The sequence below is a fragment of the Bolinopsis microptera genome, chromosome 9, assembly GCF_026151205.1.
Source record: "Bolinopsis microptera isolate Bmic1 chromosome 9, MBARI_Bmic_1.0, whole genome shotgun sequence".
NCBI classification, from domain to species: Eukaryota; Metazoa; Ctenophora; class Tentaculata; order Lobata; family Bolinopsidae; genus Bolinopsis; species Bolinopsis microptera.
Window position 1 is genome coordinate 14169007 of NC_087080.1, and position 17268 is coordinate 14186274.

The 17268-nt window shown below is 38.9% G+C and overlaps 2 protein-coding genes and 1 long non-coding RNA gene across 3 annotated transcripts; all 3 read right to left on the reverse strand.

Moving 5' to 3' along the window:
- Positions 1 to 312: 312 nt before the first annotated feature.
- LOC134821335 (uncharacterized) lies at positions 313 to 2730 on the reverse strand. Its single transcript, XR_010161007.1, has 3 exons — positions 2392 to 2730; positions 1813 to 2130; positions 313 to 1620 (listed from the first exon to the last, which is right to left on the reverse strand). It is a non-coding gene; the product is annotated as an uncharacterized LOC134821335 (long non-coding RNA).
- A 6723-nt stretch (positions 2731 to 9453) lies between these two features.
- On the reverse strand, positions 9454 to 11751 carry LOC134821336 (uncharacterized). Its single transcript, XM_063832071.1, has 7 exons — positions 11703 to 11751; positions 11386 to 11511; positions 11061 to 11195; positions 10862 to 10954; positions 10488 to 10595; positions 10053 to 10187; positions 9454 to 9855 (listed from the first exon to the last, which is right to left on the reverse strand). Exons 1-7 carry the CDS (start codon positions 11749 to 11751, stop codon positions 9752 to 9754), a joined length of 750 nt encoding a protein of 249 aa, XP_063688141.1. The 3' UTR covers positions 9454 to 9751.
- A 2505-nt stretch (positions 11752 to 14256) lies between these two features.
- Positions 14257 to 16654, reverse strand: LOC134821415 (uncharacterized). Its single transcript, XM_063832156.1, has 2 exons — positions 14579 to 16654; positions 14257 to 14406 (listed from the first exon to the last, which is right to left on the reverse strand). The coding sequence occupies exons 1-2, from the start codon at positions 16652 to 16654 to the stop codon at positions 14257 to 14259; spliced, it is 2226 nt and encodes a 741-aa protein (XP_063688226.1).
- Positions 16655 to 17268: the final 614 nt, after the last annotated feature.

Consider the following 17268-nt stretch of genomic DNA (forward strand, 5'->3'; position numbering starts at 1 on the left):
GAATGTTTTGACTTCCGATGAGTCTTAATGCCTGAAAAACTCCTGCCGCCTCCAGCCGGAGTGCACGCTTCGCGTGCACGAAAGAGGCTTCCGACGTGTACCATAGGGGGTGTAAAGGGGTTATAAAAGTAAAGGGGGTATAATAGTTAAGGGGGTACAATAGTAAAGGGGGTACATAGTATACCCCCAATAAAGACACCGCTCGTGCTTGCCAGCACTGTGATATAATGCACTAGTCCAATTTCAAAATCTGCTCTGGATATCTTACACATCCACTCAGGATATAATTAATACATTAAACACTTATCATTTAATATTGAAATAAAATATCGGTACTTATTGGCGTGAACAGAATTATCAATCAATGTAAATGCTAAGTAATTCTTTTAACGGATTCAATGATAACGTAGATAACTCCTGGTATTGACGATAATAAAGTTAAACAAGTAAAAACCAGTATTGTATAATCGCACCAGTTTAAACAACCCAATGCGAAAGGTGTCTGTTGTAACGCATTATCTAATACAACAAAACACTCTGCATTAACAGTACTACCCATGTACTGGATAATCATTCCAACTATTCTAAATATCATAGTAAAACTCATACATCCTCTTGCTAGTGTTGCTGGAATGTAAAATAATTTTACATCCAAACTGTCATATTCTTCCTTAAGTAACTTAAAATCCTTAACACCTGACTTTAATATCTTTATAACCGGTAAAATATAAATTAATGCAGTAACAACGTCCTTTGCTACTAGAAACCAAGGAGGGTTATCAATAATAAATTTGTCTACATAAAAGTATTCTAATATTAACTCAGGTGCATCTTCTAACAATAATTTAAGACATGCAGCTGCCAATGTAAGTAACACCGCACTGTTGTGCCACTCCCTGTCCTTCTTGTTAACATTCACAACACTAATATAACAGAAAGCAACTATCGTACTTTTAATAGCACCTAAACATGCAAATCCTAATATACTATTATTAACGTGAGTATTTCTGTAAATTAAGGGATCTATTAACTCACCACGCTCTAGTTTATGAAAATAATACGTGTCAAAGATAACGTCCACCACATCCCAGAATATAGCAAATATTGGTAAAATAATAAGTTGTGAAATTAAAAGGATATGTGCACAACGTAATGGTAAAGTTATACATCCGAAGAAAATCTGTCTACGTTTTATAAATCCTTTAACATCACCTTTTGTTACTTTCCAATCCTTAATAAATATTTCCTCAAAATTAATACTTATTATTTCCTCTTTCAATAAATCATCTTCTATAACTTTGTAATCTTTTTTGTTTAATTCCTTCTTTTTAAGTTTAAACTCACTTAACTCTCCTTTAATTTTTCCATACTGGGTACTCCCTAAAATTTTCTTAGAGTACAATAGAATAGTGTTTCTTCTGTACGTGTTCTTAATATCTGTCCAGGGGTTGTAACCTACAATAACAAGAAGCAACACAAACATTACCACAGCGAATAGGACAGGTACTATCATAGCAAATATTGATCCTGTCTCACTCACACGTGGTGTCCACGTCACCGTTACATTGCAGAGCTTGTTGCCGGCTACTGTTACACATGTTCCGTTGTTTGTTATGTTACCTGCGGGGTAAATCAATGCTATTATCAGTTTATTATATTAAAGAATGAACTTTATTGTTATCATTTTTTTATTTTTCTATTTTTTTATTTTTTAAAAATTGTGTTCTTATTGATTTGTATTACTTTTTGGAGCGTGCATTTTGCAATGTTCTTCTAATATCTTAGCTCTAAAATTAAAATAATGTGACTCACCGATGGGAGTAACTACAACGCTCTTTTCGTATACTGGGGATCCAGGATAATATCCTGACGTCACTGAGCATTTGTAAGATGTAGCAGAGCTGATCGTCGACAAGATTGCTGTTTTTATAGTTAGTTTTGGTGTCTGTGCTCCATTTGCAAATGCAGCTGTCCCATCATCGACAATATAGTTAGAAGTGTCACCAGTAGAAATATCATTCCCGCCAGGGTCTTTCCACGTGATATCAGCTGCACTTCCCAGTCCGGTTATGTCACATGATATTGTCTGTACTACACCAGTTGTAATCCTTCTATCGTGTGGAGTTATAGCTGAAATTGAAATTTAGTTATTTATGAATTTTAAATCACTGTTTTTTTCATTATATCATGACAGTTTAATATGTGATATTATGAAGGTGGTAAAATGTGTCAATCTCTATTGTAGCACTGAAACAATGGTGTAGAATGGTCGAATCTAGAGTTGAAGGAGAACTGTTTCAGTAACGAATCAGTAGTTCTGCCTAGAAATCGGTTTTTATCGAGAAATGCACATTTTAATGCATCAAATAAAATTAGAAATGGGAGACTTACTGTAAAATATCAGGTCAGCAGTTGGCTTCACGGGTGTAGCACCAGAATCCACAGGATCAGTAACTTCACAAGTAAACTGCAAGTTACCCCTTGTATTATCAGAACCTGCCACCTCCAAGGTGGTTGTTTGTGTTCCATCTGTTCCATCTCCACTACTGTACGAAGCTGCTCCCACATCTGGTGTGTAGGTGCTGTTATCGGTCAAGATCGTTTCTCCCAATTTCCACACGACGTTTGTTACTTGTGCAGTCAAACTACTGACATCACATTTTACAGTGAACGTAGCGGCTGCACTATCTACCACTTCTTTACTGTGAGATGACACATTTATTGGTGAACCTGAAATAACGGGAATTTAGAATAACTAAAACACTCGAATAACATGTGGTTAGTGTAGTTTTTTGTTGAGATGTGACAACTATTTACGGGTTTTACATTACTATTAGCTAATTGATGAATTGTGGTCACATTTTTAACTATTTGTTCTACACCCACCCATAGCCAAGTCTTCTGAACAAAATCCTAAAAATGTCTTTCGAATTATCAGATGCGTTGGTAGTAACTAGTAGCTGGTATTACCCACTAGTCTAGAACCAAAATGGTACCAGCTCATTACAATGGTAATAAGCCGATAATCACGGGGTCTTTCATTACTTTTATAAATATTAATACAATATATCACAATGCTGGCAAGCATTACCGTCGCCCTTATATTCACAACACTATTTACCCCCTATACGATTATATCCCCTTTATTGTTTTCCAGGCATTAAGACTCATCGAAAGTAGTTCAGCAGGTACATTTAAGTTCAAAACATTCTAATTCAATGTTGAAGATGACAGGAATAAGAAATAGTTGTATGGAGGTTTTTAAGAAATTTGCGCAAAATACGCGCCAGCATGTTATACGAAATTAGGTAAAAAACCCAAAATCGCCATATTCAGGTGCCTTAAAAACCATGTTAAAATTGAGTTAGCGATCTGAAACTTTGCAGGGCGTCTAGACCTTGTCCAAATCGACTGTTAAAAAAATTTCATGTTTCAGGAGTATCGGGAAGTGGGTTTTCTGGAACCCCTGTTTTACAACAGATTGTCGTGAAGATATATATATATGTATAGACGCTTTTTGCAGTCAATTGTAGCCTACATTTAAGTGTCCGTAGATTCAAAAGTATAAACGATACAGTCATCTCGAACCACAGGTTTTAAAGATAATTGTTTAAGCTTTAGTTTACATTGTATTGAAAAATAATTTAACGTCATCATCATCACTTGATGACGTCATCAAGTTAAGTGTTTTTAAAACTTGACTTTTGACAAAGTAACAACTTTTTAAATCGATTTTACACTATTAAGGAGTAATTTTATTCAAAATCTGAGGACATTTTCATCTTAGATAATTGTTCAAGCATTCCGAAAATCTACCGGAATAGTTTCCTACCTTGCTCCTTCATAAAGATATTTGCTATTGAAGTTAGTGCTTTTTTGAAGAATAATTTTATAAAAACACAAAAGTTGTGAATTAGTATTCTCTGGTGTTGGGCCATCCCTTGGGTTGTGGAGCTCAATTTTGCTTTTTAAAGGTGTAAATTGTGTTATAGGCTAGTTTTAAAGTTAAAAATCGAAAAGTTGCACACGTGGGAACACGCCCAAATTCATTTAAAATAGCTAAAATCGCTAAAAATTTTGATTTTCACGATTTTTATCAACTTTGGAGTCCCGTTGTGATCCAAGCTCTTTTTGAAATCTTCTGAAACTTTGCATGCTTATCAAACTATATATTAAATACCACTATGCAAAAATTTACGGTGATTCAATATTGTATGCGCACGCGACGTCCGCTCAAAGTTTGCACGTGCGAAAGGTGAGAAATTTGCTCATTCGTGATTTCGAATATATTCTGCTTTCCACGATATTTAAATGGCATTATATATGAATTTAATGCCAACTTGAATGAGTAAAAAAGTGCCATATTCAGTCGGTTATCGACAGAAATACCTAACTAAACACAAGGAAACGTTTTCAAAGGCAGAATTTCGAAATCGTCGAAATTACCTCCTTGTTAATGAAGTTTCGACTAGCTGTGTAAATTATCCTGACATTATAATCAAAAAGAGATGATATTTGACCAAAACCCATAATCATGGGTAGAGTGTACCGCTGCCAGTGTCTCTCTTTTCCAAACAAAAGGAAATGATATTAATTTGAGGAACAGTCCGCTAATGCAAATTGATACCGAGAATGAAATCGGTCGCTCGCTTTTTCCATTCGATCACGGCTTACGAATTGTAATAAAGCTTATTGATTTGAAAAAGCGAGCGACCGATTTCATTCTCGGTATCAATTTGCATTAGCGGACTGTTCCTCAAATTAATATCATTTCCTTTTGTTTGGAAAAGAGAGACACTGGCAGCGGTACACTCTACCCATGATTATGGGTTTTGGTCAAATACCGTTATTACTTATTATATAAGTTAGTAATTTTTCTATGGAATTTAAATTAACCTTTCTCACTTACTTGATTCAAAGGAGTAGAGCAGGAGTAACAGTACTCCGCAAAGATCTTTCATATCAACTAGATTCGCTGCGTATCACGAATGTCACATCATATCTGCACACGAAATTGGTTAAAGCTATCTACAATTTCGAAGCTAATCGCCCACTTATATCCATATAACTGTAACCACAGATTCTAACAATATACACATAATATAACAATGACCCTGTAATATAAAATTCAATATAAAAATTCATTAAAAATCTTAGAAAATTTCATAAAAACCCTTTGTAGTAGTAATAAAAATAGCCAATTCAATTTGTTGGCTCTAAATTAATATCTATATCTGATACCTTAGCTATACTACCACTTTTTTATCCTTCTTTCTCCTCTAAAAGCAATAGGTTTGGTTTGGAGACCGGGTTTTGGTACATCGGCCAATGTTTACAAAATCATATGATACATAACAATATAATTTTATTTAATATACGTGAACACGAAAATTTAAAATTATGATGTAACCTTTTACGTTTGTTCATCAAAAAAAACTAATATAAAAAAACCAAAACTTTAGAAATTAAAACTTGCAGATCATGATTTATTAACATAGTGACAAATAATTTGGTTTGATACGACAGATGATCACACGCACTGTTTTATAAGCTTCTCTCTCTCTCTCTCTCTCTCTCTCTCTCTCTCTCTCTCTCTCTCTCTCTCTCTCTCTCTCTCTCTCTCTCTCTCTCTCTCTCTCTCTCTCTCTCTCTCTCTCTCTCTCTCTCTCTCTCTCTCTCTCTCTCTCTCTCTCTCTCTCTCTCTCTCTCTCTCTCTCTCTCTCTCTCTCTCTCTCTCTCTCTCTCTCTCTCTCTCTCTCTCTCTCTCTCTCTCTCTCTCTCTCTCTCTCTCTCTCTCTCTCTCTCTCTCTCTCTCTCTCTCTCTCTCTCTCTCTCTCTCTCTCTCTCTCTCTCTCTCTCTCTCTCTCTCTCTCTCTCTCTCTCTCTCTCTCTCTCTCTCTCTCTCTCTCTCTCTCTCTCTCTCTCTCTCTCTCTCTCTCTCTCTCTCTCTCTCTCTCTCTCTCTCTCTCTCTCTCAAACAAAAGGAAATGATGATCACACGCACTGTTTTATAAGCTTCTCTCTCTCTCTCTCTCTCTCTCTCTCTCTCTCTCTCTCTCTCTCTCTCTCTCTCTCTCTCTCTCTCTCTCTCTCTCTCTCTCTCTCTCTCTCTCTCTCTCTCTCTCTCTCTCTCTCTCTCTCTATATCTCTCTCTCTCTCTCTCTCTCTCTCTCTCTCTCTCTCTCGCTCTCTCTCTCGCTCTCTCTCTCTCTCTCTCTCTCTCTCTCAAACAAAAGGAAATGATATTCATTTGATTGACCGTTCTCAAATGCAAAATGATACCGAAAACATGGTACAGCTACAATAATTGTTTAATGTAACTATAGTGTTTAATGTAACTATAGTATCGTAGATCGGACTACGGAAAAGAAAAACAGAAAATAACGGAGTGACAATGAGAGTAGAAGGTCACCTACACACAACTACAAGTCATGTGCATTATAGGAACGAGAATATATAAATTCAATGTGGCACGTGGGCATATATCTTTGACACGTTTTAGTATTGCGTCGCTGTGAATGGGACGAAAAGCAGCACGTGGGAATCATCCATGTGTCACGTGCAGGAAGAGCAGGAGGAGCAGGAGGAGCAAGAGGAGCAGGAGGAGCAGGAGGAGCAGGAGGAGCAGGAGGAGGAGTAGCATTGTCGGGGGTCAATTTTTATAACCTCCGGCCAATTTCTTGACTGCGCTAATCAGCTCGGTTTCATTGACTTTAAGTTTTGGTGCCAACTAGGCAAAATTCCAAATAACTTATAACATTTGTGATCGCAGGTTTTAAACTAGATACTGCAGCTTTCTTTCTAGAAAACCTGGCGATTTAACTTTAACACTGCCATAATCTATTTTGCATGGATTAATAATTTTGTAACAAATCCTGCCAAGTTAATGTAGGAAATTTAATGGTAAACCTGCCGATTTAACTTTATCACTGCCGTAATCTATCCGGCAAGGATCAATCATTTTATAACAAATCTTGCCAAGTTAATAAGTTAATAGCAAATCCTGCCAAATAACAAATAGTAAAACCTGCGCTGCTGATGCAGGATCACTAAAACCTGCGGATTTAGTGTAATATACTGCAGATCTGCAATGGGTAAATTAGATTACTAGGCAGGAGTGATAATATCGCAGACTTCGCAATTAAGTTGGCAGGATTTAGGTTAAATTCGCAGTGGCAATGGTTGGAAGGGGCCTCTGATATGATGTTATACCACTAAGACAGTTTTCCCCATATAATATAGGAGACCCTGTTAAAAGGGTAGTCATAGATGCGATCGTCAGATAGGCTGACTACCTACTATAAGAGCAATCAACAGCTTAAATTAATGCAGAAGCGAGGACACGGGAAATAGACCAACTTAGCACACCGTTCAACAATACCCCCCTTTATACCCCTCCCCCCATGATCAGCCCACGTCAGCTCAGGAGATTTCTCACATTTTTGTAAAGTATTTCGTTGCTTAATTGGTTCATAATATCATTTTGCACGAGTCTAAATCGAATAAATTCGATCATACATACCTCGTGAATCTACAAATTCTGACTTATTTGATTTAGTCCCATCGAGAATGCGAAAGTAGCAACTTTTGATTCTAAAGTTCCAGACACTTAGTCAAGATTGCTGGGGCGTTAACCAACTCGGAAGGAATTAGACAGGATCACACAGCTGAATAACTTCTGAATAGCTGCGACGGTTAACACGCAGAGAAGATGAAATTAACAACGTCTCTTTCCCAAACAAAAGGAAATGATATTATAATTAATTTGCTTGACCGTCTGCAAATGCAAAATGATACCGAGAATGAAATCGGTCGCTCGCTTTTCAGTTTTCCGAACGATCCTATGACTTATGACTATGACTATTTTTAGGTGTATTATATCAGACCGGGAACATCGTAACAAAAAACAAAAACGAAGCATACGCACGGAAAGGTATTTTGGTTAAAGAACCGAAGGGTGCTATCAGTTCAAGAATTGTTTCTGGCTCAAGGAAAAAGTTATCAGAATAATATTGGATGACTTTAATGTTATGCAGTTACATGGAGGTTTGGTTTATTTTAAGAAGAGATAAGTAGACAGCATTGCTGACACAGCAACGTCCGGTACCCGGGTTGAACTGCAAAGATGTTAAATACGTAGTGTATCTTATAAACGTACGGCATACGAATACGTATGAATAGTTGCGACGGTTAAAACGCATTTTTCATAGCATTTCTTACTAACAAACTATCGCATTATTTGTATTTTTCAAGAAGATTGCAAGCTTCTTTCAGTTCCTGTATGATTACTATTTTGTGGACCATTTATATTCCGTAAGCATTGTTATACATTTCCATCTCTATTAGTAGCATTTATCCTATTAGTAGCAGTGTAATTTATACCTCATTAATCACAAACTTGACATTCCGTGTTTACCCTTTATACAGGCGAGCGCCGAGCCGTACTATATAAATAGCAGTCCACTGTTGTGCTGCTAGAACTGATCAGATTATAGTGTAGATGATAGATATAAATCTATAAATAATTTCTTGATAAACTCCATGAGGCATTACACATTACATACCTCGTGAACCTCAGACTTATTTGATTTAGTCCCATCGAGAATGCAAAAGTAGTAACTTTCGATTCTAAAGTTCCAGACACTTAGTCAAGATTTCTGGGGCGTTGACCAAATCGGAAGGAATTTGACAGGAGCACAAAGCTGAATAACGTATGAATAGCTGCGACGGTTAACACGCACATTTGAAAGCACTTTTGAAAGCATTTCTTAAACTTGAGCAAAACCCATAATTATGGGTAGAGTGGACCGCTGCCAGTGTCTCTCTTTCTCAATTATTAAAGTAATTGAGACACCACTCAACATGGGCTACATCACCGGGGGGGGGGGGGGGGGGGGGGGTTACCACGAACGATGGATGAATTCCGTTCAGGGGGTTGAAGAGAGAGGGAGGGAGGGAGGGAGAGTGGGAGCACAGCATGGTTGCGTGTTAAGTTGAAGGAATACAACTATTCAGAAAATGATACTGTAGCTATTAATTTTGTTGATTCAATTATCTAGAGTCTTTTGTTTTAGTTGTCAAAATCTAGGCCCATCTCCGCATAGAGACATATCTCCCAGGCTTTGACCTTGCTCGGAAGTCCCTTGTCTGCCCGCAGAAGTACTACAACGGAAGTGGGTTTGCTCTGAGACAGGTAGTGACAGCTTCAAGACTCCAGAGGTCTGTTGCATTGATATTTATTATTCTATGATTTCGTATATACTTTGGGAGTCCTGGAATGCAGCTAGCAGGAGTTGCATTCTGTGGGCACGGCGAGAAGGCCTCCCTCCTTAAGTAAGAGGCCAGAAACCGTTGACCAGAACAGAGAGAGAGAGATCAGAGAGTTGTCAAAATAAGAATGCGAATTTTCAAATAATAGTATCATACACTATAGATTATCAATTACACAAAAAATCTAATAGATATCGTTAACATTAAGATATTAATCATTAGGTGCTAGTGACTAGCACCGTGCTATTATTACTATACCCAACCAACAACAACAAAGTAACTGTTACCAACTTTCAAGAACTAAAGGGTAATCCGACTCTACTTTAGTCAGTTAATTGATGATGGTAATGGTATGAAACCAAATTAAGGTACTGGAAGTCAAAATGCCGAAGAAAATTAAAAAATCATAAATTGTCCATTCATTCTCTGTCCCATTTTCAGTTTTTGAAGATGAAATTTCCAGGACCGAACTTTTACAGTTTTAATGGAAGGACTTGCGAGACCTTTTTGTCTTGCATGTCCTAGGAACGATACTATTGTAATCTTTATCTTCTGCCAGTAGTGCTTGGCATCGTGCGTCTCGATCTGAAACACGTTTAAGATGTATAATATAAATATACGTTAAAATTCTTGGTATCGAACATCAAAAATTCAATATCAGGACAAAGGATGAATAAAATAATATGGGAAATATCAAAAAAGCAGATACGATACACCTTACATAATACATAATGAGATAGGATGCTGTAACAGTGAATGTCCTAGTGTTAAGATTGACTCACCCCTATCATTCCTGTTGCCACATTCATGTCGCTCTCTCTTGCTCTCCATCTCGCTGCCCTCCCCTCTTGTCCGGTAATAAGTTACCAGGCACCAGTTCTGCCCGTTCTGACACTGGTGGGTCTTGCACTGGTTTCCTAGACGAGACAGGCTATTATAACATCCAAGTAACAAATATATAGGCTTATTCCAGTAAACTGAATGCTTATTTCAAATAAATAAAATAAGAAGCAAATGTATTGAGCAGGATGGAACCGTTAGCTAAGCTATTACGGCTAGGAAATATTAACCGTAGAAGGTAAATAGAAGGAAATATTAACCGTAGAAGGTAAATAGAAGGAAATATTAACCGTAGAAGGTAAATTTAAGGAAATATTAACCGTAGAAGGTGTGATTTACTAATTAGGTAACTGAGTTACTGTGAGTTATTATCTAACCTTGTACCGCTTCTTTATCAACCTCGTCCCACATGCTCGTGATTCTATTATCCATGGACTTGGCAATAGTGCACTCCCAACAGTACTGCACAACATCATCTGAATCATCTGAAAGTCGAATTTAAGTGATTAGATGACGGCAATGATAGGGAGACGGTGCGCATATTCTGTTCCATTTACAGTTTTTGAAGATGAAATTTCCTTGATTCACGATGTCAATCCCTCGCAGCTCGGTGAGGCACAGTGGTGCATTTCGCCGATCTACCGAAGTGGTTGCGAGAAGCATTATTGGATGCGCGCGCGCGACCCAGTAGTGCATCGCGCTACAAAAATTTCCAGGACCGAAATGTTACAGTTTTAATGGACGGAGTTACCTTTTTTAAACCTCTTTGTCTTGCATGTCCTAGGAACTATACTATTGTGATCTTTATCTTCTGCCAGTAATCCTTGGCATGCTGTGTCTCGGTCTGAAACACGTTCAAGATGTATAATAAACAAGGAAAATATGATGCTCCATCCTCATCAATTGTCATTAGCAATAACTTCACGTTTTTAGTGTTAAGATTGACTCACCCCTATCATTCCTGCTGCCACATTGATGTCGCTCCTTCTTGCTCTCCATCTCGCTGCCCTCCCCTCTTATCCGGTAATAAGTTACCAGGCACCAGTCCTGCCCGTTCTGACACTGGTGGGCCTTGCACTGGTTTCCTAGACGAGACAGGCTATTATAACATCCAAGACCCAAGTAACAAATATATAGGCTTATTTCCAGTAAACTGAATACTTATTTCAAATAAATAAAATAAGAAGCAAATCTATTGAACAGGATGGAACCGTTAGCTAAGCTATTACTGCTAGGAAATATTAACCGTAGAAAGTGACTGAATAACTAACTAACCATAAACTTGTTCTTTATCTACCTCGTCCCACATGCTGATGACTCTATTATCCATGGACTTGGAAATAGTGCACTCCCAACAGTACACACCTGTCCTGTTGTTGTTGTCCTGCGTGTTTGACACTCCTGTGGGGGAAAGTTTGTTGGAGTAGTGTGCACGCGCACGCGCGGTGTGCACGTGCTTCTTTTACTGACGGTGGAATAATAACTACAAGGTACTGGGAGAACTATTATTGTTTACTGCTGCATCACGTATAATAATAGTATCTGATGAATGTTTGGTTTAAGATGAATGATTAAAAAGACAATGTACTTACCAATAAGGAGACATGATGCTATCAGTGCTAAAAAGATACCACACACCATAATCCTGGGGAAATGAAATTGGCGAGGGGTCGTTCACATATTACGTAATCATTTTTTGAAACATTTTTACCCCCCCCCCCCTCCGTAATCAGTTTTACACATAGCTATTGTGTCAAAATTACACTAGCGTAATCATTTGGAAACCCCCCCACCCCTCAGCTAATTACGTAATATGTGAACGACCCCTGATCAGTAATTTTCATATTAATTGATAATGGGAATATGCTGGATATGCTGGAATCATCAACAGTTGTTTCGAGACACATACTTTCCCCATTTCCATTGGAGAGGCTACTATAACACCCTTACAGAGGCCTAAAAACCCATCGGTCCTCTGAAGAATTTACGTCCACTCACCTTGTCCAATGCAGCCAGAAAAATTCTGTCTATAACTACTCTTAAAAGGATAGAAGAAAAAGTGAACGCCTTTACTGGTCCATGGCAGTGTGCATATAAACGCGCTCGTTCTTGTGCTGATATTGATTGGTGTCAGCGAGTTCTACTGTCAGTTGTCCAAAGGAAGAAATGGGAGTATCATCGCATGGGCATTGATATGTCTAGTGCATTTGACACGATCAAACGCACTACGATGAGCTGAGGATTGTCCGGTTGTTGTTGTCCAACACAAAGCTACGGGTGAAGGTAAATGGAGTTCTTTCAGCTGAGTTTTTAAGTCTCCTTGAAACTTTCCAGGGTGACTGTTTATCCGGCTGTCTGTTCACCCTTGTCTTAGCTGGTGCTTTGAATGAACTTAGATGGACTGTAACAATCAGTTTAGATAGGCCGATTCTCCCGATTACTATTGCTGGCCTTCCACTTGACACTGAATATGCTGATGATGTCGACTTCAATGATGAAGAGGAAGACAAATTGAGAGCTATTTTGCCCCAGGCAACAGCTATACTCGAGAAATGGAACCTCTTTGTCAATGAAGACAAAACGGACTTCACTCATGTTTATTTAGCTAGTACGGGTGAAGTCGACAGTGATGGAAAAGTATTGTCGGGGAATGAAGCATGGAGGAAAAGTGTCACTCTAGGGTCCGTCTTGTGTAGCAAAGCTGATATTCAGCGTCGCATAAACTTGGGATATGCTGCCTTTAACAATTACAAGAAGGCCTGGAGTGATAAACTGCCTCTAAACAAATGTTTAATACTGTACAATGCTTTAGTCGTATCGGTTCTTATGTACAACTCATCCTGTTGGGCCGTCCCCAAAATATTCCTTGAAAAACTAGATGTTGTTCACCGCAGACATCTTCGCACTATTTTGAATATAAAGTACCCAGGAGTCATCTCCAACAAAAACTCGTATACCTTACTCGGGATTATTACGACGGGTTTATTAACGACCGGTTAAAATATGGTTCGGGAAAAATATGGCGAAATTGCTCAAAACCCACCACATTTTCCCGGTCGCCATTTTACCGGTGTCCAACCTTTCAATTTTTGATTCAAAAATTTTGTCTCAGATGTAAATTTCCTTATTAGAGATAAGCAGGTTCAGAAATTTTCGCATTGCTAAAACTTGTGAAACAAGTCGAATTATCAATAATTGTTGAAAGTAGACTCTAGCAAATTCGTTGTTTTGAATTAGCATTACATGTTTACGTGTATCAAATAACCATTATGACTCAATTTGTAGAAAATCTTCGAAAGAATGCATCGTTCACATTGTTTAGAATTATGAATAAATGACTGATGAAACTGATTCATGTTATTGACCGTTTTAATTAATTCGAGTTTTAATTTAACTGTTACTTTTACTTTGAGTCCTATTTCATTATGTAGAGATAGTCAATACCTAAGAAATTAAAAATTGGCCTATTTAAATCAACTTTGACAATAAGGATATATGACAAGAATTGGGCAAAAAGGTGAATTTTTTGCAATTTTAGCCAAATGAAGTCGAAAAACCTACAACAAGTGTCCCAATAGTTTTCTTTAATGAATATAAGACAACCATTAAAATATGTGCACCCATACCCCTTGGGAACCCTAAAAGCTGAGTCGGCGGGTTTATTAACGACCGGTGAAAATGTGGTTCGGGAAAAATATGGCGAAATTACCCTAAACCCGCCACTTTATCCCGGTCATAATAATCCCGAGTAAGGTAAACGCTGCAATGCTGAACCATTGTCAGAAAAAAGTGGCCCGTAGTCGGTGGAGAATGTTAAGACATGTTTTGCGGGGTCCTGTTGACGGACCAGCGTTTTCTTCCCTCATTTTTGCCATCAATACACTGGACTTACCAGGGAGAAGAGGAAGACCCCAAAGCGATCCATTCTCGCTGATTGTGCATGATTTATGCAAATATATATAAACAAAAGCTCTAAGAAACAGATAGTAAACAAAGTAAACATTTCTGTCCCCTAATCTTTCTCAAACAAAAGTCATGCAATTTGCATAATTCTCCATTTAACTCTATTCTGAGCGATTAAAGTTAAATTGTTTAAATCACATAAATTATTTAACGATAATTTTCGAACACTAAGGTCGTGTAGAATCAGTGAGAAAAGGTTTGACTGCGGTCTTCCACGCCGCCCTTGAAGCTGTAAGGTGTTAACAGCAAAAACAAGCGACGAATAGGCTGGACCATCTGTAGGCCCACGCAGTACACGTCCGAGCATCCTCCACCGACTACGAGCCACTTTAGCTGACAATGGTTCACTATTGCAGCGTTTATACAAGTTCTTGTTGGAAATGATGTGAGGGTATTTGTAATTCAAAATTGATCTCAGATGACGTCTGTGAGCAATATCTAGTTTTTCCAATACTGATTTAGGGGCAGCCCAGCAAGATGAATTGTACATTAAAACGGATACTACCAGAGCCTCATACAACAGGAGCCTCTTGCTCAGAGGGATCTTATGGTTCCAAGCTTTCTTGTATTTGTTAAACGCGGCATATCCCAGACATATCCTTCTAGAGATGTCCTCCTTACTACAAAGCATGGAGCCAAGCGTGATACTCTTTCTCCAGAGCTCGTTCCCTGCAATTGGCTTACCCTGATCGTCTTTAGCTCCCTTTTCAGCTAAGTACACATGAGTGAAATCAGTTTTGTCTTCGTTAACGAAGAGATTCCAATCTTTAAGGACTTCTGTTGCAATAGGCAACAGCTCCCTCAAATTGTCCTCATCTTCATCATTGAAGTCGATATCATCAGCATACTCACTGTCAAGTGGAAGACCGATATCGGTGATAGGTGGGTTAGGCCTATTCATTGCAGTTTCAAGCCTGTTACGGAGGTCACGCAAGGCACCCGCTAAGACAAGTGTGAACAAACATCCAGACAGACAGTCACCTTGGAATGCACCGAGAAAACTCTGGAATTCAGCAGACAGTGTACCGTTGATATTGACTTTGAGCTTGGTGTTGGAAAGCAAAAGTCTTACCAAACGGACTTCGTCATCATCACAGCCACACTCAACAAGAAGATCGAGGATGGTAGATCGTCGTATAGTGTCAAAGGCACTAGACATATCGATCCCCATACGATGGTATTCCCACCTCTTCCTCTGGACAACTGATAACATCACACGCTGGCACCATACAATGTCAGCACATGATCTACCCTGCTTGTAAGCACATTGCCATGGACCAGTGAAGGCATTGACTTTATTCTCAATTCTCTTCAAGGTTGCCATTGAAAGAATCTTTCTAACAGCATTTGAGAGAGTGAGGGGTCGTAGATTCTTCACTGGACCAATGGGCTTATTTGGCTTCTGTAAGGGGGTAATGTTTGCCTGTCCAATGGGGTCGAGATAGGAATTGGTCTCGAAGCTTCTATTGATAATGTCTGCAAAACGTCTGTGTACTGATCCAGTAGAATACTTGAGAAGCTCGTTAGGAATTCCATCTGGGCCGTTAGCTCGACCATTTTTGAGACTTCTGGCAGCTGATCCGATTTCTTCACTAGTGAATGGCTTAACTAGTGGGCGAGGAGGTCCTACAAAAGGTTCTAAAGGTGCTTCATCACGAGTAAGTTGTTGCTCAAGGTACTTAGCAACTACGGCAGCTTTACCAGTGTCTGTTGCAATATTGCACCCTTTCTCATCATGAACACCAATACAAGAAGGGGCTTTAGGTAAGTTCAGGGTTCGAACAGCTTCAAACATTTTCTTACTATCTGTTGTTGAACTGATGGTATTACAGATAGCATCAGCAGCAGCTGATCGTATGTTAGAAAGTCTCTGCTTGATCTGATTGGTGAGGCAGTTAATAGATGATCTAAGTGAGGTTCTGTCTAAAGACTGGTTATCATTAAGCTGCTGTCTCAACAAGTAACGCTGGCTAGATAAGTTTTTCACCTCATCATCGTCGCTGCGATTACGTTTCCTGTGTCTGATGACACCAATTGACGATTTTGCAGCATCCTTTATGGACTCAAGTAAGCCATTCAAGTCTGAATTTGGATCCAGAGCAGAAACAGTGTTACTTAAGTTATCATCTAAGGATTGACGATATTTCACCTGAATGGTGGGGTTCGAGGTGAGTTCAGAGGTGTTGAACTTTAAGGATGTCTTGGAGTGGCGTTTATAGCAAAGACAGATGTCCTTAAAGTCTACTCTAGTGACAACAAATCTGTGATCAGAGTATGTCAAAGTGCCTGCATAAGATCTAGAATCTTGAAGCATTGGCTTCGACCTACTCCGACACAGGATGAAATCGATCTGAGAATAGACCGGGATCGTCTTTTTACTATTTCGCCCGGCACTCCAGTCCTTCCTCCAGCCAGTGTAGGTGGTCGTATGTCGAGCAGGATGATAAAAACCAGTGTTGGAGGCAAAGAGGTCAAATTCTGATAACAAGTCTAACAAGTTTTCCCCCATATCGTTGCGCAAACCCATACCATGTTTACCCATGAAACGACCAAAACCAAAGTCCTTATCTGAAGTAGTCATTTTTCCCAACTTTGAATTGAAATCCCCCAAAACAAATATCTCAACATTTGCAGGGACATTTAGAGCGTCCCTAACTTGGCCGTAGAAATTGATCAACAGTTGTTGATCATTTTCTGCAAGTTTCTTGTGTGGCCCATATACATTGACCACCCTACATTTGATAAATTTTCCTGATTTTGTAGGGAGTTCTAGGTCCAAAAAGCTTACTCGATCACTGATACTGTTCCAGCATACCACATAGTCAATAAATCGGGGACTGATAACAAAACCGAGTCCATAGTGCCGGCCATTTTTCTGCTCAAACAATAAGAGTTTGTATCCGTTGCTAAGACTGCAAGAATCCGGTTTTACAACCTTAGTCTCCTGAATAGCGCAGATATCTATGCCGTACCGTAGACAATCGGTACCCAGTTGCTCCCGTTTGCTGTGGATGTCGTCTGGATCATCACAAGAACCGAGGCCACGTATGTTAAAGGTGGCGAAGCTGATGAGGAGTGTAGCAAACAGGGATCGTCCTGTAGCTGAGGTAAACATTACGGAGGGCGATGTTGTCGTCTCTCCGCCGCTGGCGTTACCCATACGGTCCATCTAAAAATTTATTTATGCAAAAGAAA

Bases quoted from the DNA above. Each gene is read 5' to 3' on its own strand.
- LOC134821336 (XM_063832071.1), bottom strand. From the start codon at position 11,751: ATGGTGTGTGGTATCTTTTTAGCACTGATAGCATCATGTCTCCTTATT. The intron at 11,196-11,385 runs GTTAGTTAGTTA...TGTCTCGTCTAG, and splicing joins AGATAAAGAACAAGTTTATG to GAAACCAGTGCAAGGCCCAC. The intron at 9,856-10,052 runs GTGAGTCAATCT...AACGTGTTTCAG, and splicing joins TGGCAACAGGAATGATAGGG to ATCGAGACGCACGATGCCAA.
- LOC134821415 (XM_063832156.1), bottom strand. From the start codon at position 16,654: ATGACTACTTCAGATAAGGACTTTGGTTTTGGTCGTTTCATGGGTAAA. The intron at 14,407-14,578 runs GTAGTATCCGTT...AACCATTGTCAG, and splicing joins TCCTGTTGTATGAGGCTCTG to CTAAAGTGGCTCGTAGTCGG.